This window comes from Lissotriton helveticus, chromosome 1_1, assembly GCF_964261635.1.
Source record: "Lissotriton helveticus chromosome 1_1, aLisHel1.1, whole genome shotgun sequence".
Taxonomy (NCBI): domain Eukaryota; kingdom Metazoa; phylum Chordata; class Amphibia; order Caudata; family Salamandridae; genus Lissotriton; species Lissotriton helveticus.
This window is the reverse complement of record NC_136057.1, coordinates 6,271,288-6,296,787: the sequence shown is the minus strand read 5'-3', so window position 1 is coordinate 6,296,787 and position 25,500 is coordinate 6,271,288. Positions and strand designations below refer to the sequence as shown.

The 25,500-nt window shown below is 45.8% G+C and overlaps 1 protein-coding gene across 3 annotated transcripts in view; it reads left to right on the top strand.

Annotated features, from left to right (window-relative positions):
* LOC144808036 (butyrophilin subfamily 1 member A1-like) overlaps positions 1 to 20,085 on the top strand; it is a 193,333-nt gene extending 173,248 nt beyond the window's left edge. Inside the window, exons 8-10 of one of the 3 annotated variants that reach the window (XR_013606715.1) lie at positions 182 to 208; positions 18,166 to 18,932; positions 19,285 to 20,085. Coding sequence is in view for 2 of the 3 variants with exons in the window: in XM_078673598.1 (XP_078529724.1) it covers positions 182 to 208; positions 18,166 to 18,725 (587 nt within the window). In the remaining variant the exon portion in view is untranslated. Of the gene's footprint in view, positions 1 to 181; positions 209 to 18,165 lie in introns of all 3 variants that reach the window. The other 2 variants (XM_078673598.1, XM_078673613.1) reach the window with 2 other exon arrangements.
* The last annotated feature ends 5,415 nt before the right edge of the window (positions 20,086 to 25,500 follow it).

The following is a 25,500-nucleotide window of genomic DNA, read 5'->3' as shown; positions in this document are numbered from 1 at the left end:
AATGCCTATCCAGCTCTTACTTTTTAATAAAACAGTAAAACACAAAGCAGATATTTTGTCTATTTTGATACTTGAGAAAGAATTTATAGATTTCAATAATGTATTTTTTGCATTTTTGTAAAGTTATGCAAAATTATTTCTGGATTCCTCTTAGTTGAATTTGTTTTATGTTCATATTTAGACTGGACACGAGCACGGCACTTCAGAGGTAAGTGAAGCCTGTTTTACCCAGTAAACCTATTCGTTTTCATACACTAACCGCAACAACTGTCAACATAAATTGTTTTGATCTTCATTCAGGAGATTTTGCTGTCATGAGTAACCACTAGTTTAATTGGCCTCACTACAATTTGGCAGCCATCATGGACTGTATTTGATGTCAGTGGGGTTGGTGTAGTGGCATAAGGAAACTCATAAATTCATCCATTCCGCACCTGTTTAATCATCGACCACAATTCGCCCAGGGAGGAGGAGGTTTACTGAGTTCCGGTACAGGACGCACATCGGAGGTCGGAGAGGAGGAGAGCTGCAGTGGCAGGCGAGCGAGCGAGCGGGCGGAACGAGGAACTGTGAGGAGCCCTCCCGCCCCCACCCCCTTGATTAGGGGAGCTCTTGCAACTTTGGGGCAGATTTACAAGCCCCTTGCGCCCTTTTACGCCATAGTTGTGTCACTTTTGTGACGACTTGAAGACTTATGCATCGCATATGCAACAGATGGACTAGTTATTGCTGCAGGCATAGTTCATTGAGCCAAAAACTTTTGATTGAGAGAGCACAACCCTAAATAAGTTATAGGAGTGACTTCAGTAAGTAGTGTTAGGGCTATGGTTCCCATTGGCTGAAGGGGTCATCTGATTACTAGGGCTTTAAAAGGCCAGGGTTACGGCGTCTCAGCCCGGGCGTCGAGGCTAAGGGCAGAGAGGACAATGGCAGTTGCCTGTTCGAGACTGACCAGGGCCAGAAATGCTGCCCAATATACTTACCTCCTTTATGTATCTATATACTTTCAATGTATTTGTGGATCTATATATTTATCACTTTCTTCTAATTTAGCATTTCCAATGCACTACCATATTTCTCAGCCTATACTTCGCTCAAAATATCTTCTAGCCCAACCTTCAGACTCATCTCAAACTTCTTTCTACTATTCTTTCCAATGCACTACCTCCTCCCCGCACCTAGAGACCCTCGCGGGTATGTAGTGCGCTTAACAAATGACAATACCCTATCTCTCATCCTATACATCTATCAATATATATTCTGCATCCACTCTCTCATCCCAAACCCCATACCACTACTATGATCCCCAAAATAACCCTTTCTAGACTCTCTCCTACTCTACCTCTCCTTGCATCATCTGACACCTTTTACTATACCGATGCCCTAAAACAAACCTTTCTAAACTCTTCCCTCTTTTCTACCCCTCCCCAACCCTTCTCAATCCAAATATCCACCAATAAAATTACTTTCATGTTTCCTCATACTAATTCAACACTAATCCTGATGGGTTCCAGAGTAGCGTGCTACTTGCGCTTCGGGTAGCAAGCTCTATATAAATACAAACCTCTTTCCCTCTTCTATCCCGACACCTACCCTTCTCTACCCAAATAACTGAATAACATATCCATTCCTCAAATTACTTCATATTTCGCTTTACTAATTTTCAACAATAATCCTTCATGGGTTCCGGAGTGGCGTGCTACTCGTCAGAAAAGTGCTTCAACACCCATCAGGGGTAACAAGTGCTGTATGAATGCAAACCTTTCTTCCCCTTTTATCCCTCCACTGTCCTTCTCACTCCAAATAACTGACTAATATCCACCGCTGAAATTACTTCATATTTCACCATTTTAATTCACCACAAATCCTTTATGGGCTTCCTGAATAGCGTGCGTCAACACCCTTTTAGGCGTAACAAGCGCTATATAAATACAAACCTTTTTCCTCCTCTATCCTTCTGCTATCATTCCAAATCCAAATAACTGACTAACCTATCCACCACTTAGAATGTACTTGCATGGTTCACTATACTAATTCAACACTAATCCTCTATGGGTTACGGAGTAGCGTGCTACCCGCCGAAAAAGCACTTTGACGCCTCGTCAGGGGTAGTAAGCGCAATATAAATGCAATTACAATATAATACAATACCTATTTCTCTTTTATCATTTCCCAAAGGTGTCAGCATGTGCTGACTTCCTAAGAAGTACTCACGTCAAATGGGTCTATTAGCTTAAGGCTATGAAGCTCGCTCTAAGATGGAGTGGTGTGGCTCACTGGTTAGAGGCGGCAGACCCGTAAGCAGAGAACGGCCCGGGACCAGGGTTCAATTCCCGACGCGGCAGGGTTGTGGACCAGGGTCAAAACAGACTCGATAATTCTCGCCTCGGTGCCTACTCTAACCAGGGAACACACTCGGCAACTCTGGGCATTAAGCTTGCCTCATCTCTACAACAGCCCCCCACAGACGCCGGGGATGCCTGGTTTCACCCTGGAGATACCCAGAAAGGGACCATCTCACAGGGAAAACCAGGACGGGTTCCCCAGTGGTCTTCAGCGCCTAGATACTCCTTGGAGTCGTAGTGCGCTTTACAAGTACACCCACATTTACATTTACAAGATGCCTCTTCTCCTCCGAGAATCAGCAGAAGTTTCCCTCAAACTGCCCCTGCGCATCATACAAAAACACAGAGTTCAGCCCACCAATGCGTCACTGGTGAACTTTTTCTATTGTGTCATTTTAGTAACTTTCCAATAGCTTAATTGAATCTTCTTTAGTTGTTTTCGGGGACCTTAGTTCCCAGTCATGCCAGACACGAAAGGAGTCCTCCCTTTTCGCCTTCCAACCTCTTCAAAGACATTCCTGGTATCTCCTTAAATCTAAAATTAACAAGACCAAATTTCTGCACCTGCAGTAGGATGAGAACACACTATCTTCAAATACAAATGGGATTCATTTAATCAACAACAACTTACAATTGGGCCTTTTATTTAGGCAATTAAAACTAAACATGATTACATTACATTTGTACGTATATAATTTCATCCTATTTAGAAAAGAAAAGGAGGGCCCCACACAGGCTTGTCAGGGACTGGGGGGAAAAAGTTTATTAAAAAGGAGGGGGTCCCTAGTGACAAGGACAATATGGAATACGTCCAATTACTATCTTAACTATTAGGGGTGTGTGTGTTATCAAAAACAGCATACCATCAAGTGGGCGAGGGAGGCAAAGGCACAATATGGTCTGTTTACAAATACAATAAAGTAGGTGGATTTTTCTTACATACACCTCAGGAATGGAGAAGACACAGTAGAATTGCATAGAATATCAGTAGTATTGACTAACTAAAAATAACAATCATCACAATAAGTTGTTCAGTAAAAAAACTCTGTTTAGGTTTTATTTATATAAAAAGTTCATTATGCATAATCATAACATTAAAAAACATTAAAAACAATATATAATTTTATACAATAGGATACAAAGTTACAGTGAAAACAAAGAATCAAACAAAGTCGACGCGTTTCGGTTTTCTGATTATCACACCTTCCTCAGGACTGATTCTTATTCCAGGTGGAGATATCACAACTGGAAAATACTATTATTAAAAGAGACTTCCTGCGGGTTCTTTTTGATGATAGACCCTTCACGAGTTGTCCTTTTACAATTTAGCAAACTCTGTTGTCTCTTTCCAATGCGGAAATTAAGTTCGTTGTTTTATGTACAACAAATGGTCACATCAGTAAATATCTGTGACTCAGATGTGACCTTCACTGTATTTGTCTGCCAGGAGGAGCCACCGTTTTTGTAACTTGCTGTCAGTAAGATATCCCTTTGGGATCTATATAAGGATCTATTACTGGCGTCCTGATCCGCTTTCAATTCGGTCAGATCGTTGTGGAAACTGGGCTGATATCATCAGTTTCTTGTTACCCTCTTAGTTTTGCTCGGCCTCCCTGCTCCTGTTTTCCTGGCAGTTCGTCACCTTCCGCTTTCTTCGAACTATGTCGAACAGAGATGGGCTCGAAGTTCGAAGAAAGCGGAAGGTGACGAACTGCCAGGAAAACAGGAGCAGGGAGGGCGCGCAAAACTAGGAGGGTAACAAGAAACTGATGATATCAGCCCAGTTTCCACAACGATCTGACCGAATTGAAAGCGGATGAGGACGCCAGTAATAGATCCTTATACAGATCCCAAAGTGATATCTTACTGACAGCAAGTTACAAAAACGGTGGCTCCTCCTGGCAGACAAATACAGTGAAGGTCACATCTGAGTCACAGATATTTACTGATGTGACCATTTGTTGTACATAAAACAACGAACTTAATTTCCGCATTGGAAAGAGACAACAGAGTTTGCTAAATTGTAAAAGGACAACTCGTGAAGGGTCTATCATCAAAAAGAACCCGCAGGAAGTCTCTTTTAATAATAGTATTTTCCAGTTGTGATATCTCCACCTGGAATAAGAATCAGTCCTGAGGAAGGTGTGATAATCAGAAAACCGAAACGCGTCGACTTTGTTTGATTCTTTGTTTTCACTGTAACTTTTTATCCTATTGTATAAAATGATATATTGTTTTTAATGTTTTTTAATGTTATGATTATGCATAATTAACTTTTTATATAAATAAAACCTAAACAGAGTTTTTTACTGAACAACTTATTGTGATGATTGTTATTTTTAGTTAGTCAATACTACTGATATTCTATGCAATTCTACTGTGTCTTCTCCATTCCTGAGGTGTATATAAGAAAAATCCACCTACTTTATTGTATTTGTAAACAGACCATATTGTGCCTTTGCCTCCCTCGCCCACTTGATGGTTTGCTGTTTTTGATAACACACACACCCCTAATAGTTAACATAGTAATTGGACGTATTCCATATTGTCCTTGTCACTAGGGACCCCTTCCTTTTTAATATAATTTCATCCTACACATTATACATAAAGGAATTATGATTGTCTCTAATACATATAAAATCCTACTTCACTGTGCACACTACATTTCTCAATGTAAAGATAATGTTTGTTAAATGCATCTTAATAACCGTAAAACACTGCAAACCATAAGAATACATTAGAGTGCATTTAAACCATGAGTATAATGCAACCATAAAACTTAGGGGCATATTACCAAGCAATAGCGATAATTATCGCTATTACTCGGTTAGAGACAAAAATTTACAGCTGTGCTGCGGCGATTTTTATCGCAGATAAACCTTGGTATTACCAAGGTTTATCGCAAATGCGATAAAAAACTGCCGCAATGCATGAATATCGCTGAAAAGTCAGCGATATTCATGCATTAACGAGCTAATGCTCCTAGCCATGTTATCCACCTCCCATTGGATAACATTGCTAAGAACTGCTCAGGGCAGGTGTTAGCTTTTGGAGATATTCGCGCTTAGCGCAAAAATTTCCAAAGGTTGGTAATAGGAGATAGCGATGTTAGCGACTGTTTCCAGTCGCTAACATCTTGGCACGCCCACTTTGCATGTCATTAGTGATAAATATCACTGACATGCAAAGTGGGGCCCAAGATGGTCGCTATCTCCTACTAGCTGTCGCTAACTGGTGTTAGCGACAGCTAGGTAATAGGGAGATAATTGTATCTCCGCTTTCTTGGCTTTTAAAGCCAAAAAAGCGGAGATAAACCCCCTTGATAATATGCCCCTTAGAGTGATGTAAGTGCTCTATCAATTTTGACCTGTGCATTACTTAGGACGCTTATGGTGTGAGCCCCTTACGATCTGTAGTAGAAGGGGAGGGAAGGAAGCTTGCAGTCTGATTGGTTCTTGTTATGTTATGTTATCAATTTCTTGTATAGCGCACGTTCACCGGGAGGTTTCATGACACTGGTTGTAGCGTGTGCTGTGACCATTGGAGGTGTTTGGCGTGGGCCTGTGTAAACAGCCATGTTTTGAGCATTTTCCTAAAGCTCAGGAGGTTGGTACAAGATCGGATCACTAGCGGAAGGGAGTTTCAAAGTCTGGGGGCTAAAACCGCGAACCTGCGGCCACCCTTGCATTGTAGCTTAAAAGAGGGGGTGGCCAGTAGTTGAAGGTTGGCGGATCGAAGGTTGCAGGCTAGGGTGTACCTAGGTCGGAGGCGTTTGATAGATTTGGGGCTCCAGCCGTGGAGGGACTTGAAGATGATACAGGCCGTCTTGAATGCTGTACGTTGGGGGATGGGGAGCCAGTGGAGTTTCTTTAGCAAGGGTCTGGCAGGTTGCCATCTTGGGTGATCCAAGCTTTAAACACTAACTGTGTTTATTCTTTAGTTAAATATTTACTACCATAGAATGCTTTAATTTCTTATAAAACCCTGCAGGTGTAAATGACGGATGTATGACTTTACAACGCATACTTTTACAACGCATACCGTTACAACGAATTTTTTACAACGCAAAAACTTTTACAACGCATACCATTACAACGCATGTTTTTACAACGCAAATACCTTTACAACGCATACCATTACAACGTAAGTATTGGTAAGTATATAATATTTTTTTTATTTTAAATTAATTGTAATTAATATAATTTAATTTAATTTAATTTAATTAATTTTTTTTTTTTTACCCTGTACCCCAAAAAAACTCAAATTAACCCAGAACCCTAAAAATACCCCTGTGCCCCAAAAACCCAAAACTGTCCCTGAACCCTAAAAATACCCCTGTACCTCAAAAACCCAAAACTGTCCCTGAACCCTAAAAATACCCCTGTACCCCAAAAACCCCAAACTGACCCTGAACCCTAAAAATACCCCTTTATCCAAAAACTGAAAACTGACCCTGAACCCTAAAAATACCCATTTACCCAAAAACTGAAAACTGACCCTGAACCCTAAAAATACCCCTTTACCCAAAAACTGAAAACTGACCCTGAACCCTAAAAATACCCCTTTACCCAAAAACTGAAAACTGACCCTGAACCTTAAAAATACCCCTTTACCCAAAAACTGAAAACTGACCCTGAACCCTAAAAATACCCCTTTACCCAAAAACTGAAAACTGACCCTGAACCCTAAAAATACCCCTTTACCCAAAAACTGAAAACTGACCCTGAACCCTAAAAATACCCCTTTACCCAAAAACTGAAAACTGACCCTGAACCCTAAAAATACCCCTTTACCCAAAAACTGAAAACTTAAAAAAAAAAAAACATATAAAATTTTAAATATAATTATATACTTACCAATACTTACGTTGTAATGGCATGCGTTGTAAAAGTACTTGCGTTGTAAAAACCTGCGTTGTAATGGTATGCGTTGTAAAAGTTTTTGCGTTGTAAAAGTTTCTTTGTAATGGTAGTGCGTTGTAAAAGTTGCGTTGTAAAGGTTGTTTCCCGTAAATGACAATGCCTTTTATTTATGTTTTGGTTTTTAAAACATAAATAAGAGGCATTGTCATTTACAATACCAATAGCGTAAACTCTCGCAAATGCGAGACCTATTGCATTACAAATGCTTGTTTAAATATGAAAATGGAAATCAAATGTGTGAGCAGGAAGTAAAAGTTGCTAGTTTGAGTGCAGCCCAGATCGATGAAGATCACACAGCAGATCAATCCTGTACACTTTGGAGGAGGCGTGGCTCTCAAGGCGCGAGGGGTGTAATCCTGATTCCTGAGACATGATTTATAGGCATATAAGTGACGTGAGCCCTAGTGCATGGAAACCACTGTAAAGTTGAGTTTGGCGAGGCGCACAGCCGATATAAAAGTTAAGTAGTAAAAGTTAAAGCGCATCACAGCGCTGGGAGGCCATAGGTCACATTGTATTGCAATTGCATTTATGTAGCGCTTACTACCCCTGACAAGGCGTCAATGCGCTTTTTTGGCGAGTAGCACGCTACTCCAGAACCTATAAAGAATTAGTGGTGAATTAGTATGGTAAAATATGAAATTAATTTGACCGGTGGATATGTTAGTCTGTTATTTCGATTAAGAAGGATAGTGGAGGGATAGAAGAGGTAAAAGGCTTGAATTTATATAGTGCTTGCTACCCCTGTTGAGATGCTGAAGCACTTTTAGGTGAGTAGCACGCAACTCTGGTGCCAAAAAAGGATTAGTTGTGAATTAGTCTGGTGAAATATGAAATTAATTTGAGCGGTGGACATGTTAGTCTGTTATTTGGATTGAAAAGTATAGTGGAGGGATGGAACAGGGAAAGGTTTGCATTTATATGTTGCTTGCTACCCATGTTGAGGAGTTGAAGTCCTTTTGGTGAGTAGCACGCTACTCTGGAACCTAAACTGGATTAGTGGGGAATTAGAATAATGAAATATGAAATTAATTTCAATCAATCAATCAATCAATCATAGCATTTATAAAGCGCACTACTCACCCATGAGGGTCTCAAGGCGCTAGGGGGGGGGGGAATGCTGCTACTGCTCCAAAAGCCAGGTCTTGAGGAGTTTTCTGAAGGTCAACAGGTCTTGGGTCTGCTGTAGGTGGATGGGAAGGCTGTTGCAGGTCTTGGCGGTGAGGTGGGAGAACGATCTGCCACCGGAGGTCGCTCTTCGGAATTGTGGCGAGGTCGGCAGAGCGGAGCTGGCGGGTGGGGGTGTAGAAGCCGAGTCGTCTGTTGAGGTACGTTGGTCCGGTGTTGTGGAGTGCCTTGCGTGCGTGGGTATGGAGCTTGAAGGTTATCCTCTTGTTGACCGGGAGCCAGTGCAGGTCTCTCAGGTGGGGTGTGATGTGGCTGCAGCGAGGGATGTCGAGGATCAGGCGTGCATAGGCGTTCTCGATGCGTTGGAGCAGTTTCAGGAGTTTGGCCGAGGCTTCTGCGTAGAGGGCGTTTCCATAGACCAACCTGCTGCTGACGAGGGCCTGGGTGACCGTTCTTCTCATTTCAGTGGGAATCCACTTGTAGATCCTGCCGAGCATGCGGAGGGTGTTGAAGCAGGAGGAGGAGACGGCGTTGACCTGTTTAGTCATGGAAAGTGTGGAGTCGAGGATGACCCCTAGGTTGCGTGCATGGTCAGTAGGTGTTGGAGCAGTTCCCAGTGCGGTCGGCCACCAGGCACCAGGAGTCGTCCCAGGCCGAAGGGGTGGATCCGAGGATGAGGACCTCCGTCTTGTCCGATTTCAGCTTCAGACGGCTGTTCCTCATCCATTCAGCGACGGCCTTCATTCCTTCGTGAAAGTTGGTTTTGGTGGTGTGAGGGAGAGGATTAGCTGGGTGTCATCGGCGTAGGAGATGATGTTGAGGTCATGCAGATGGGCCACGTGGGTGAGCGGTGCCATGTATATGTAAAACAGAGTTGGGCTGAGGGATGAGCGCTGGGGTACGCCGCAGATGATCTCAGTGGCTTCGGAGCAGAAGGGGGGAAGGCGGACGCTCTGTGTTCTGCCGGAGAGGAAGGAGGTGGTCCAGTCCGGGGCCTTCTATTGGATCCCGGCGTTGTGGAGGCGTGTTCGTAGTGTGTGGTGGCAGACCGTGTCGAAGGCGGCTGACAGATCCAGGAGGATGAAGGCTGCCGTTTCTCCCTTGTCCAGCAGGGACTTGATGTCATCGGTGGCGGCGATGAGGGCAGTCTCGGTGCTGTGCTTGCTGCGGAACCCGGACTGGGAAGGGTCAAGGATGTTGTTCTCCTCGAGGCAGCGGGCCAGTTGTCTTCTCGATGACCTTTGCCGGGAACGGGAGCAAGGAGAAAGATCTTGAGGCCGAATTGGGTTTCTTGAGTAAGGCATTGATCTCGGCGTGCTTCCAGCTCTCCGGGAAGGTTGCTGTCTCGAAGGAGGTGTTGATGACTTTCCGGAGATGCAGTGAGATGGATGTGCTGGCTTTGTTGAAGATATGGTGTGGGCATGGGTCTGACGGAGATCCGGAGTGGATGGTGTTCACGATCTTGATGGTGTGGTCGTCGTTGATGTTGGTCCAGGAGAGCAGGTGGTTGGTGTGGATGGTGGTTGTGGGGACGGAGGTCTCAGTGGTTGTAGGGGCAGTCATGGCTTTGAAGCTGTCGTGGATGTCTGCGATCTTGCGGTGGAAGAAGGTGGCCAGCGAGTCGCACAGGTCTTGCGAGGGTGGGACGTCGTTGGTGTTGGAGCTGGGGTTGGAGAGTTCCTTCACGATGTTGAAGAGCTCTTTGCTGTTGTGCGCGTTGTTGTCTAGGCGGTTTTTGAAGGAGGCCCTTTTGGCGGATCTGATGAGGTGATGGTGTCTGCGGGTGGCGTTCTTGTGGGCTGCGTGGCTGTCCTGTGTTCGTTCACGGAGCCAGATCTTCTCCAGCTTTCAGCAGGTTTGCTTGGAGGCCCGGAGGTCTTCAGTGAACCAGCTGGCTTTCTTGTTGGTGTGACTGTTGGAGGGTTTCTTGATCGAGGCAAGGGTGTTGGCGCAGTCGTTGATCCACTGTATGAGGTTGGGGTTGGCAGGTGGGCTCTGGGCGAGGGTGGTGGTTAGATGGTCTTTGGTGACTTTGCTCCAGCAGCATCGAGGCATCTGTTGGGTGCGGTGGTGCGTGGTGGGATTCTTGTAGGTGAAGTGGATGCAGCGATAGTCGGTCCAGTAGAGTTCAGTGGTGTGGTTGAAGGAGACGTGGGGCTTGCGGAGAAGATGGGGTCAAGCGTGTGACTGGCAGAGTGGGTGGGCGTTGTGACGAGTTGTCTGAGTCCGAGGTTAGCTAGGTTGTCAATCAGGGTGGTGGAGTTGGTGTCGTTGTTCTCGAGGTCGAAGTTCAGGTCCCCGAGGAGGATGTAATCCGTGGAGGCAAGGGCGTGTGTGCTGATAAAGGCGGCGATGGAGTCACCGAACTGTGGTCGGGTTCCCCGGGTTTGTAGATGAGGGTTCCTTTGAGGGTGGTGTTGGGGTCAGTGTGGATCTCGAAGTGCATGCGTTCGGCGGTGCTGAAGGTGTCGTCAGTGTTGGTCGAGACTCTGAAACTGTGGACAATGGCGATTCCTCCTCCTGCTCCATTGGTGCGGTCCCTGCGGGTGATCTTGTAGCCGAGGCGGGATTCAGTCAGGTCTCCGTCAGGAAGGCGACGTCTGGGGAGGTTGAATCGAGTAGGTCCCAGAGTTAAACAGCATGTTTGTGGGCGGAGCGGGTGTTGAGAAGGATGCATCTGAGGTGGTTGAGTTCTTTCCTGGTCGGCAGCATGGTGGGGCGAATGCTTGTGAAGCTGCAGTTCCGGCAGGTGAAAGTTCTGTGTGTGCGCTTCGGGGCGGCCCGGAAGCAGGTGTGTGATTGTCCCGTGTTGAGTGCGTGGAAGGTTCTGGCATTGTAGCGCTGTCGCAAGAAAACAAGTCCAGGCACAGAGGAATAAAAACAAGTCTGGGCAAGAAAGCAAGTACAGGCACAGGGAATAAAAACAAGTCTGTGCAAGAAAGCAAGTACAGGCACAGGGGAATAAAAACAAGTCTGGGCAAGAAAGCAAGTACAGGCATGGGGAATAAAAACAAGTCTGGGCAAGAAAGCAAGTACAGGCATGGGGAATAAAACAAGTCTGGGCAAGAAAGCAAGTACAGGCACGGGGAATAAAAACAAGTCTGGGCAAGAAAGCAAGTACAGGCACAGGGGAATAAAAACAAGTCTGGGCAAGAAAGCAAGTACAGGCATGGGGAATAAAACAAGTCTGGGCAAGAAAGCAAGTACAGGCACGGGGAATAAAAACAAGTCTGGGCAAGAAAGCAAGTACAGGCTCAGGGGAATAAAACAAGTCTGGGCAAGAAAGCAAGTACAGGCACAGGGGAATAAAACAAGTCTGGGCAAGAAAGCAAGTACAGGCACGGGGAATAATAACAAGTCTGGGCAAGAAAACAAGTACAGGCACAGGAGAAAAATACAAGATTAGGCAAAAACAATGCAGGCAGAGCCGTGCAGCAGCGTGGGGAGCGACCTGCCTGGGAGCAGGGTCAGAGGTCACTCGTTGAGTGGTGGACATGTTAGTCTGTTATTTGGATTAAAAATGAATAGTGGAAGGATAGAAGAGGGAATGGTCTAGAAAGTTTTTTTTTTAGTATATGGCAGTGGGAAGGGGTTTGGGATGAGTAACGGAGGTGGAGGGGGTAGAGTCAGAGGGAAAGGCTTAGAACGGCTTATTTGGGACATCTGAATAGTAAAAGAGGTATGAGATGATGCAAGGAGGGGTAGATGAGGCAGGAGTCTAGAAAGGGTTATTTTGGGGATCATTGTAGTAGAATGGGGTTTGGGATGATTAAGAGGGTGGAGGTAGAGGATATATTGAGGGAGGTATAGCGTGAGCAATAGGTGAGAGTCCAGAAACGGTTATTTTGGGGATCATAGTACTAGAATGGGGTTTGGATGACTGAGAGAATGGAGGTAGAGGCTATATTGAGCAATGGAGATGACCTAGTCATGAGGCAGGCTGATATCTCAGAAAGGCCTGTCATGCTATAGCAGGCTCGCGCATGTTAAGCCTCTGTGGTGTCTCGTGAGGTTCAACTTATGAAAGGTCATTAGAACCTGAGCATATTCCAGTCACATAAAAGCTCTCATCTGTGATAGGCTGGTTTAGCAGCGCTACAGAGACACAACAGATATGTGACTCTGAAAGGCTGGAGCAGCGTCACTAATACATAATTTATGTGCTTCTGAAAGAGTGGTAGTGCTGGAGCAGACTAATACACGTCACGTGTCAGATGGATCTTTAAACTGACAACAGGGTTAGGCAAGTGTCAGGCATGTTAGGGCGGTGCTACCTTTAAAGGCTGGCAGAGCTGCGGCACAATCACCCTCAAGCCTGACCTGTGCATCTGGAAGGACAGTTTATTTATTTGTATTAATTTATTTTAAAAGTTTTATACAGTGCGATCAAGACCCTAGCGGGTATCAGAGCACTTTACAGGCAAATGTGAATAATCGACACACGCATAACAAAAATATAGTGTAAAATAAAGACAATAATAGTAATCTAATAAAAAATTAACAAATATATATACGGATATACCAATAGTTCAGGTGAATTTGGCCATGAGAATAGATTTCACTTCTTTTTTGACGAATGCCGTGGAAGGGTTCCATCTTGTTTCTGGGGGCAAGGCATTCCAAATCCTGGGAGACATCCCTGAGAAGGTCCGGTTATAAGTTTTCTTTTTAGCAAAATGTTGTGGTTTCAGTAACAGGTTATTTGAGCTCCTGGTGGATCTGTTACCACAAGAGAGCACCAGTTTGTCAGCGAGGTAACTAGGTGTATTGTGATGCAATGCTCTGTGTGTCACGCAGGCGATTTTCAAGTGGATTCTCCCCTCAAAAGGTAGCCAGTTGAGGGCACAAAGGTCAGGGGAAATGTGACAGTTTCTTTTGGAGCCGGTGATGAGTCTCGCCGCTGAATTGATTGAAGCTCTTAGAGGGGCCGTCGTCGATCTGGGAAGGCCGCAGAGGGCGATACTCCCATAGTCCTCTCTAGGGATTACCAGCGCTTGAGCTGCCTGCTTGAAGTCATTTGCGGGCAGGAAGGGTTTGAGTTTCTGTAAATATGCTCCTTTTTTGGAGGCGCTGATGTGTTTCTGCATATTTAGTTTACTATCAAGAACTACTCGCAGCGATCTTGCTGACTCAATAATGAGAGGTTGACCGTTGAGTGCTGTCAAGTGTTTCAGCCAATCGAGGATGATTGTTGATCGGCTGGAGGGGGGGGGGGGCGATTAAAAGGAATTCGGGTTTGAGTGTGTTTAGTTTCAGATGGTTTTTGGCCAGCCAGGTCTGAGGCCTGAGACGGTTGGGCTGAGGCAGGTAGGCACTAATGTCACCAGTAGCACTACAAAAATCACCATCCTTTTATGTCCTTAAGACCACCCTAAGCTGTCCACAATTTCCTGCTCTCCTCTCTCTGCAGCATTGTTCTTCCTTTCTCTCTTTCCACGGCACTGAGAAATGCCTGTAGCGAGCCCGTAGACACGGTACCTTGTGCACACCTAGGGCTCAGCTCACCAACCCTTGTACTATTACACAGGGCACAAGGCGCGAGGTTTGCATGAGACCACTTAGAGAAAGCCTTGTTCATAAGAGACACTTCATAATTAAATTTTAAGCTATTTGGATCACGTTCTTGGATTTGAATCGCAGCACCGCTCACCCCTCCACATTATCCCTTACCTTTTCTACTAGATGTATGGCCTCTTCCCCACACTGGTCTACCTTTTGTCCCTGCTTTACACTGACAACGGGCATATTAGTCATGCATAAAACATGATAGAAATATTTAAAAGACACCGCTGCGTTTAGGCTAGCAAAGGCCTTGACCAAACTTTGATGGTAAGTAACCTGCGTCACCCTCCTCCTTTCCCTCCAGGCCTTTGCTTCCCCTCCCCCATTGCTCCTTCACAAGATCTAGCAACTTTGAAACTGGTTCACGGGAGGGTGAGAGCCGCCCCTCCTCCCAATCTTTCTTTTCAGCTACCCCTTGTAACAAATCCCCAGTGCAGCTGCGACACGGGAGTACGGAGGGCGGGCCGCTGTGCTCAGAAACACACTGTTTGAGGAAAGGGATTTGCAAGAATAGTGTAGAGCCCCGTTACACTCTACTGTGTTGTTGGGAGGGCTGTTAAGCTCTGTAGGGGCAACTTAGTGGGCTGATGCCACTGCTACAGCGCTGCGGTTGATACTGCTTTTCATCTTTACGTGGTGGATAACGAGGCCAAACCAGCTGGGTAATAATGCAAATTTTGGTAAAAAAGCAAGAGGAATCTTTCCATTGCGCTGGGTGGGAAAACTCGTCAAAAGTGGCCTGTGCCTGGCCTGATAGATGTTGTGACACTGCAGCCATGGCTCTATCCTCTCACAATAAAAACTAGCAGCTCCGCGCACACCCTCAATCACTTCACTCACCCCATGCCGTCCCGTCCCGGCAGACTTCGAACACTCAAAGAGAGCACAACATACCTGACCAATTGCTGCATCTTCCGCAGAGCAGGCAGATAGCCCCGCTATTCCTGTGAAAGACATCGGGAAGAGCTTGCGCTGCTGCCGCCCTCATCCCATGATGTTTTAGCGGATGTCCTAGACGTGTCCTCGCTGGTGGTGGTGGAGGGAAGGGGAGGGGGAGTTAAAGCAAGGAAAGGCAGGCAGAGCAGCCATAACGTGCGTACAAAGTAAAACAAGACGCGCGGTCGCCATGAATAAAAGTTTTGAAAAAACGACTTGGGGATCTGCGCAGCCCGTCCTGTGAGTGCCCCCTTGAGAAAAAGATTTTTAATACACATACAAAAAAGCCATGCCCATCCACCATGCGGTGTGGGTGCACTTTTAGTGTGGGACATGTATGTGCTATAGTGCGTGCTGAGGAGGGGAATGAACACAGACATGGTGAATGAGATAACGGGTTGGGGTGTGCACTTGCCTGAGAGGTACTCTGCGCTCCAGCCTCGGCTACTTCCTGTGAGTGGCGGCCCGAGCCTTGAAGCACACGGAAACGAAGGGGGTGGCTGCACTGGCAGGGACAGCTGAAGCAGAGCACGCGGGCCTGCACTAAGAGAAACTCATTAAAGAAAAGAGTGTTGCAGACTAAATAACACGTACAGTGTAACAACCGAAGTAAAACGGCCAGTCGCCATGGGAGGGTACAAATTAAGACAAGGCGGTACTAAGGAGGGACTAACAAGCCTATTTACGAATCAGAAGCCAGCATTTATGATGGACAATGACACAAGCCAATGACAAATATGGGCGGAGTGGGCGGGGCATCTATTCAATACTCAAGTACAGCAAGTGTTCCAGAGCAGCGCATCGCGCTGCCTCTCGGCTCGACCTAATTAAAAACGGATAACTAATGTGCGGCTGGAAGATAAAATGCAAAAGCCTTCGCAACACCAAAAACTTTAGTTATGTAAGAAACAAAATTAGTAATAAGAAAGTATGGCCCACATGCATCAATATCGGCTTTTGCGATTTCTAAATTGCGAAAAGTAGCGATTTGCAATTTAGAAATCGCAAAAGCCTATGCATGAATATTTTTGCATTTTTTTTGCAATTCGGTAAAAATCGCTATTTTTACCGAATCGCATTAAAAATGCGAATTTTCAATTCCGAATTCGCAATTCCCATTCATTCCTATGTGCCAAAATGCCCATAGGAATGAATGGGAATTGCGAATTCGCAATTTGAAATCGCAATTCATCAATGCATTTCAAGGGTGGAGAGGGGGGTCCAAATGACCCCCCCTGCACCCATGAAATGTACTTTTCAGTATAAGTTACATACACACATGTCCTAAGGACATGTGTGTCTGTAACTTAACAGTTTCAAAAATGCATTTTTGTGCATTTTTAAACAATTTCGCAAATTACCACGAGGTTGAACTTCGTGGTAATTTGCACTTCCAATTTGAAAAATTGCACATTTTTTTGAAATGATGCATTAAGAAATCGCAAAATTGCGATTTCTTATATGCTATCGCAATTTTAGAAACTGCAAAAAAGTTACGATTTCTAAAATAGCATGATGCATCCCAAACAGCACTTTTGGAATCGCAAACGGCCGATTTTAAGGAATCGCACCGTTTGCGACTCCAAAAATGCTTGATGCATGTGGGCCTATTTGTAAATAACCACAACTGTTTATCGATGGAAAAACATCTGAAAGTGCCAAGGTGCCTTTACGGTAGCTGTACCAGAAAAGCTGCTTACAAGGCACGGATACCTTTTATCAAATAAACAAAGAGTCTGGGTTGATGTGAGCCTTTTAAATGCACTTCTCCTGAAAACAGACACCGACAGTCCAATAAAGATAAAATTGGCCTGAGAGTAAAGATTGTTGTCTTTATTCCAGTGACTTGTGTGGAATAGAGATTAAATACTGTACCTTAAACAGCTCGAGAAAGTAATTAATTCCCATGCCTATTGTAAACATGCCATATGTAGTGTTGATAAAAGCATTCTTTGTTTGAATCCGGATTTTGTCCTCTCGTGCCCCCTATAGATCTTACATTGCTATAAGTGCCCGCACCACAGAAGTTGCCAAAACTACGTAACAGCGAACAGCATAGCGTTTTTTTTTTGCAGTAGCAGCAGTTGTTAAATATGTTAAATATATCCTCTAAAACAAAACCTTCTTCGATGAATAACGCACGCAGACACAGTTTGCAGGGGGCACAATGCATTCACAAAACATCTGCACGGGTGGCAGCCTCGGAGCTGCCATTAATGCTGCATTTTTCCTCCACCCATGCCGTGATTGTGAAGTGCTCAGTGCCTGACGTTTACACCCAAGGCTTACAGCAGATACGTAAAGGCGGCCATCACCCAGGGGCAGTCCGCTGGGAGGAGCGAAAGCAACAAAAGGCGGGAGGAATTAGACGTTCCAATCAGACAGAAGCATGCATTTCTGAAAGGCAGGGACGTGAACCAATTAAAGAAAGAGGAGGGGCTTCAAGCCGCGGTATATATTACAGCATGCTTAACAGCGCAGCTAATGCGCTGCGTAGGCTCGACCTAAAAATGGCCCGTACCGCTGCAAAACCAGCCCGCACCCTTCCAGCCTCTCGGAGAAATGCCCGATGCCCACTACGGCCAGTCCTGCCCTGAACTCGAAGAGGGAGCTGAGCACCCAAAACCCCCCTTCACAGAGCTTCCGCCCAACGAATAAGGCACTCACGCATCCATCAGACTCCAGGAGGAAGGAAGGGAGAGGGAGTGATGGAAACACAAGGACACAACTGAGCTGAGGGTGAGACCAAGGGTCAGAGAGAAGGGGACGAGGCAAGAGGAGAGGGTTGTGGCCCTGCAGACGGCTCTGGTGAGGGTAACAAATAGGGGAACAGAGGGAGAAGGTGAGAGGTGAGGTCAAGGGTCAAAGACAAATGGGGACAAGGCGAGGGGTGTGGCCCTGCAGACGGCTCTGGTGAGGGTAACAAATAGGGGAACAGAGGGAGAAGGTGAGAGGTGAGGTCAAGGGTCAAATACAAATGGGGACAAGGCGAGGGGTGAGGCCCTGCAGAGGGCACTGGTGAGGGTCAGAGGGACAGGGAGGCGCGGAGAGGAGGCCGCACAGGTATAAAAAGACCTTCCTTCCAGGTATGGCACTGGTTTCACACCTGGCCTGGGTACCTCATCTGTGTGGGACAGGAGGAGGGCAGAAAGTCAGGATTTGACAATGTTTGTTTATTAATTTAGATGCTTTAGTAAGAAGTTGAAATAAAAAGTAATGATCTCTGCTGTGATTGGTTGATGACCTCTGACCTCTGCTTCTCTCTGTTACAGCTGCGGTGACCTTGGATCCGGACACCTCTCATCGATGGCTCCTCCTGTTTGAGGACGAAAGAAGCGTGAGAGACGGAAACAAAGCACAGGATCTGCCCGACACGCCCCAGAGATTCACTTTCTACAACGCGGTCCTTGCTAGAGAGGGGCTGAGCTCTGGGAGGCATTACTGGGAGGTGGAGGTGGGGGACAAGACGCGCTGGACCCTGGGGGTGTGTGATGAGGCTGCGAGCAGGAATGGGTGGGGCAGACTAGCGCCTGAGGATGGATACTGGACAGTGTGGCTCAGAGAGGGTGAATACAAAGCTCTCACCTCCCCCCCCACCCTCCTGACCCCCCGTGTGCCTCCCAGGGCTGTGGGTCTCTTCCTGGACTATGAGGCGGGCAGGCTCTCGATATACAATGCGGATGACGGATCTCCTCTCTTCTCCTTCTCCGGGGCCCCCTTCTCCCCCACTCTGCGGCCCTACTTCAATCCTGGATTCAGAGACGGAGGCCGGAATGCAGGGGCGCTGCGGATCCGGTCGGTGACAAGATGGGAGGAGCCCCTCAGCAGTTGAGCAGTGGTCACTGGTAGGGACAAGGGTACAGAGAGGGGTCGGGCTGTATCCTGAATATGTTATTGAGGGGGCTGTCCTTTAGGGGAAACACTGTCCATTGCTGTGAGGTCACTGTTCTGCACGGAATGTGATTCCCCTGTAATATTGGTCGGATAGAGTGGGTGGGTCTCTGCCCTGCATTGGAGTTTGTTTCTATGGTATTGTATCGTGGAGAAGCGTGGCTCAGTGGTTAGAGGCGGCAGACCCGGAAGCTGAGATCGGCCGTGGACCAGGGTTCGATTCCCCGCCTCGGCGGGTCTCGGGCTCAAAACTCCACGGACTCGACAATTCTCGCTCCGGTGCCTACTCGACTCACGGGGTCACACTCTGCGACTCTGGGCGATAGCTTGCTTAATCTCCACTATGGCCCCTCGTGGCGGGATGCCTGGCTTTCACCTTGTGGATACCCTGCCGGGGTATCTCACAGGGGAATACCAGGACGGGTTGCCTAAGCAAGCGCCTTGAGACCTTCGGGTGATCGTGCGCTATATAAGTCAAATACATTTACATTTACATTTAGGTGGGGAAGGGGCACTGCCCCTGTTTGGTGTGTTGCAGTCCCACGAGCCCCCACACTTTTGTACGGTTCACTGGTGAGTCCTGTGCACTCGTACGGCACACCATTGTAATGAGTATTCGCGCATGTCATGCGGCATTCCAACTACACCATGACAGTGCCGTTTGGAGGTGGTGCATGCCACTTTACAACATCGACTGCTGTGGCCCTCGTGGCAGGCCACACCAGAACACAGAGACACACTTACCGCACTTCCTGCACACAGACATGTCCGAGACACCCTGTTCACCTTGCCGGATAGACACACCCCAGCGCTGATCTGTGTACGCCGGACCAGCACACGCCGGTTGTGCATGCAGGAGGATGTGTGCGTAGCTACATGTTCAGGGTCACTGCCAACAGTGAGGTGACAAGACAGCAGACTGTGATGTTGCAGGGCCCGTGCCTATCATGCTAACACAATGACCACTGCGACACACTTGCTCAGATGCTGGTTTGGGGGGCGTTGGTGGTCCTGGGGTTGTTGCGATGAGTCTTGTGGCTCTCATGGGTATCCCTGTATCAAGCTTATTGACTCTATGGCACCTGTGGTTGTTCCGATGTGGCTCTTGGCTGTGTTCCACTGTCATGCTGCAGGTAGTCGTCCTGCTTAACACCAGCAGAAAGCAGGTGTAAAATCCCTGGTGCTAACATGGCTTATCGCCAGAATTTGTTTTGCATTGCAGTTGTTATGAAAGTTGTGATGTGATTTTTTCGTATGCATAACAATAAATGAACTGGGCAGTGTATCCCGTCAAGATCCAGCACTCGTCGCACTATTCCCAATCAATATGAATACAATGAGATTTCTTCATTGATTTTGTGTGTACGCTGTAAGTGCAGCCGCTACCTCAGTGCAATTCAATGCAGGATTTTAGTATTTAGAATAAATCTCAAAGGTGCACCTCGTGTCTTTTTTCACGGGAACGCCTACTGTTGAGATAAATCTAACACACTATTCAGAAGTTGGTGCAAACTGCAGACATCTCCAGTATTCCCGCGATTAGTGCCCAAAAATGTAACACCATGGTGGACACCACCTAATAACAGTAATAAGAACAAGACTTTTCCGTCCCATTACAAGACACAGAAATGCCTCCACCCAAAATAAATCAAAAGAGTGCTAATAAAGTCACCAAGGATTCAGTCTCCATCCTGGAAAGAACAATCAATAAACAAAATTTTGGAACATATCCATAAGTAATATTTAATCAATATTCATGTATATACAGAGATAGATTTCAATAAATGCAATATCACAAAAGAAGCATTTAGAGCAAAGATACACAACCCCACAACACAGTCATTCAAACACTCAAAACAACACATGTTCCTCATTCACTCAATCTCATTCGTCCTGATCCTAAGGGATCCAGTCATTCAAGCTCAATTGAAAACGCTTAGTTCTACACAAGGCGAAGGACTACAATTTTCATTGGAAGGCCTAGGGGACAAATAGACCTTCCTGAAATACAATTTGTTTGGTATGGAAATTTACACAAAATCAATATTCAAAGAATATAACAAGAATTATATAATTAAATCAATACAATCCAACTGTCAAAATAGAGGCTTGAAAGGATAGGCAAACAAAGACAATAAATTACTAAAAATGACTATGGGCCATATGTATCAAAGTACCAAGTAGCGATTCTGTAATAGCGATTTTTAAGAAATCGCTATTTCAGAACCGCTAATTGGTATGTATCAAGAAAATTGAATTTTTTTGCCGATTTTTTTATATTCCTTAATTGCGAATTTGCAATTTGCGAATTCGCAATTAAGGAATGCTTTCCCATTCATTTCTATGAGCCGCTTTAACGGCAGGAAACTGCCGCTAAAGCGGCGATAATGGGCTTGATAATATGTCCTTGTGAATTCCCATAGCAGCCCAGGTTAACACCAGAACACGGGCTGCTATGGGAATTCACAAGGGCCTATTATCAAGCCCATTATCGCCGTTTTTAGCGGCAGTTTCCTGCTGATAATGCGGCAATCATTTTATCGCCTGTTCTAGATGATATGCCCTCTGAGGGGCATATTACCAATCAATAGCGATAATTATCGCTATTGCTTGGTTAGAGACAAAATTTTACCGCTAAGCTGCGGCGATTTTTATCGCAGATAAACCTTGGTATTACCAAGGTTTATCGCAAATGCGATAAAAAACGGCCGCAATGCATGAATATCGCTGAAAAGTCAGCGATATTTATGCATTACTGAGCTAATGCTCTTAGCCATGTTATCCACCTCCCATTGGATAACATGGCTAAGAACTGCTCAGGGCAGGTGTTAGCAAAAGTTGGTAATAGGAGATAGCGATGTTAGCGACTGTTTCCAGTCGCTAACATCTTGGCACGCCCACTTTGCATATCATTAGTGATAAATATCACTGACATGCAAAGCGGGGCCCAAGATGGTCGCTATCTCCTACTAGCTGTCGCTAACTGGTGTTAGCGACAGCTAGGTAATAGGGAGATAATTTTATCTCCGCTTTCTTGGCTTTTAAAGCCAAAAAAGCGGTGATAAACCCCCTTGATAATATGCCCCTAAGTTCTTAGCTTCCCCACTCGTACAAGGGTCAGCCACCAGTGACGAACCTCCACCACATCGACACTGGCATTCTGGCAAAAGCAGGGTGCTGCATGAGCTGCTGACATATTCATGACACACACCCTCTTTTATTTCAAACAAATCCTCACAATACACGTCTGCCAGAAATCTAATCTCAGCTGAATGTAACCTATTTACCACTCCCAACACAACTTTCAACGCATGACAATGCCACTCATCTACCTTTTCTCCATTTTACTGGAAATCACTCTCGAATCAAGGGGAACAATGGGGCATATTATTAAGGAGGGCGATAAGTGATTATCGCCGCTTTAGCAGCCGTTTTCGGCCCCTAAGCGGCGATAATTCTATCGCCCTATTAGCAAACTTTCGCTAACAGCAGTTAGCGACAGCTTGTAGGCGATGGCGAGCGGTTTGGGACCCGCTTTGCATGTCAGCTATATTTATCGCTAATGACATGCAAAGTGGGCGTACCCAACCTGTTAGCGACTGAAAGCAGTCGCTAACGTCGCTATCGCCTATTAGCAAGGCAGGCGTAGCAATGGAAATACTCGCGCTAAGCGTGAATATCTCCAAAAGCTCAGACCAGTTCTTAGCCATTATATCCAATGGGAGGTGGATATTATGGCTAAGACCCTATTGGCGTTAATGCGTGAATATCTCTGTATTCTCAGCGATATTCACGCATTTTGCCGTTATCGCCGTATATTTTATCGCTTTAGAGATAAATGCTGCTAATAGCACGTTATCTCTGCGATAATATCCGGCGATGCTTGGCGATAAAAAAAACTCGCAAAGCCCATTTAGCGATAAATATCGCTACTTGTTGGTAATATGCCCCAATATCCTTCCCACTTTATAATCTATCTCCTATAGAACACCACAGCAAATATGAATCCTCCGAACTATTAATCATTATTGTCTTTGCCTCCTGCTCACTGCTGTACTCCTTGACGGTCGTGCGGGGTCACCGCATACACGCATCTTTTCTGCTCTTTGAGATTCCATCTGCTCCCACTCTAAAATATGTCCCTGTACTTGATACAACCTCTCACCCGCAACCACCTCACCGCGATCGAAGTTTCACAAGCTTCTATTTGTAATGATATACACAAGTTTCTGGTAAAAATGTTTTATTACTATAGCTCAATAACAAAAACGTATTAAATTAACTGTTGGTCGAGAGACAAGTTCGGCATTTTCCAAACAGATGTTTGCAGAGGTCTGCTCCTTATGTTTAGCTATAATTGTGTGATGTATTTCTGCACTTTCAAGGGCCCACGACCGATTCACAACCTCATGGTGCAGTTTGAGCTGCAGTGTCTTTATAAGAAATGCCTCAGTTAAAACAGGTAAAAGAAGAGTTCAGGTTGAGGCAATGGGGATGCTGGGGGCCAAGGGAGACCTTGCCCACCATTGGGGAAAGGATAGACCCCCCCCCGTGTCAATGGCTCAGGGGCGCGGAATGCGGCGTCCACAGCGAAGAAACAACCTCCAATGCCGGGAGGTGTCTACAAGAAGCAGGCAAAGGTACGCAGCCCTCAGTGGAGCCACTTTCAGGGAATGATACATGGAGTATGACGACTGCACTTCGAGTACATACCATAATGTAAATATTGGGGGTGTTTGAATGTGATCAATATGTGCCTGTGTGAGGGAACACTGGACAACTTGGTAACTGCGGAGTTTACTGTAATGCCCTCTTACTGGAATCCCCTATCTATCTCATCTCCAGGCTTCAGAGTATCCAGGCGGCTGCAGCAACGCTGGCACTATCTCGAGAGCGAAGATCCTCCACCACCCTTGCCCAGGCTGACCTACATTGGCTGCCCATACACCAGAGGATCCGTTTCAAAGCCCTGTGCATTGTCTTTAGAGCAGTGCATGGGCGAGGTCCCCGACCACTTCAAAACAAACTTAACTGGTATGAACCCACCCGGTCTCTTCGTTCCTCTTCCTTAAATTTCGTTAATGTACCCAGGATCAAGAAATCCACCCTCGGTGGTAGAGCTTTTAGTAAAGCGGCAGCTCAATTATGGAACAGCCTACCCATTGATATCAGAAATACAAGTGAACTGATGCCCTTTCAAAAAAGCTGAAAACATGGCTCTTCCCGAAAAACTTAAACCCTTAGATCCTGAGTCCTTGTCCCCCCTCTGTTGCACAGTACTTTTCAGCCTATGTACCCAGCGCCAGGATGCCCGTAGGGTTGCAGAGCGCTTTACAAATGAAAAAATAAATAAATAAATAATTTATTATAACATATGAAGGAAAAGAAGAAACGGGTGATAAAAAAAGAAACAAGTGGAAAAGGAAAAGTTCCACTTTAACCTGCATTCACGTCTATCGGAGTCCTCAGACTGGGCTTTAAGTGGGGCATGTTCTGCCAGACATTGAAATGAGTTTTTATAAGACTTTTATAGTTCTCTTTGTCAGCAGTGTATGCAGAAGCCCTTGAGGTAATACAAGCTAGCAATGCAGGGGCATATTACCAAGGGGGGCGATAGGCAATTATCACCGGTTTAGCGGCCGATTTTGGCCGCTAAGCTGCGGTAATTCTATCGCTCTATTAGCAAGCTGTCGCTAACTGATGTTAGCGACAGCTTTTAGGCGATAGCGAGCGGTTTGGGGCCCGCTTTGCATGTCAGTGATATTTATCGCTAATAACATGCAAAGTGGGCGTACCCAACCTGTTAGCGATTGAAAGCAGTCGCTAACGTCGCTATCGCCTATTAGCAAGGCTGGCGTAGCAATGGAAATATTCCCGCTATCGCCAAAAACTAACACCTACTCAGACCAGTTCTTAGCCATGTTGGGAGGTGGATAACATTCTCAGCGATATTCACGCATTTCGCCGCTATCGCTGGATATTTTAGCACAATGGAGAAAAACGTTGCTAATAGCATGTTTTCTCCACTACCATATCCAGCGATAGGCAGCGATAAAAAATTTGTCGCTAAGCCTATTTAGCGATAATTATCGCTACTTGTTGGTAATATGCCCAGCAGTTTGTTGCATATTACGCCATGTTCAATGGAAGTGTATATATGGCCTCAATGTCTTCCCTCCTGTGCTGTTGCTGTACTTTCGGTCTTCATGTCCCTCGTGTGGAAAGCAGACCGAGACATCAGTCCCCTGGGGATGAGTCTGAGGCAGCGCCAACTGTTCAGTTTCCGTGGGTGTGTCATTAAGGTGACTTAAAACATTCTCATCCAATCCTTGCCTCTGCACAGATCACGTGTGAATTGTAATTACCATTCATTCGTTCCCGACTCGCAAAGCTGCTGAGATATGGACAGCGCAAAGGGAAACAAAGTGAGGTGTTTGAGTGATAGAGGATGAAAAGAAGAGGCTTAAAAGACAGCGACGGGGAAGAAAGGGATATGAAGGGAAAAATGGGCTGCATTACTCATTGATCTTATACATGAAATCAGTGCTAACAAGCATTGGTAAAGCCAATGGTCTTTCTTGTTTTAGGTTCATACACAAATTGCTGTGTGATGCATGTGGTTGAACTAACAGAAAACAAAAACGGCACTGAATCAGGGGACACGCTGTGTCAAACAGTCGATTTTAATTTACGTTTTAGGCCAAGTCCACAATTAC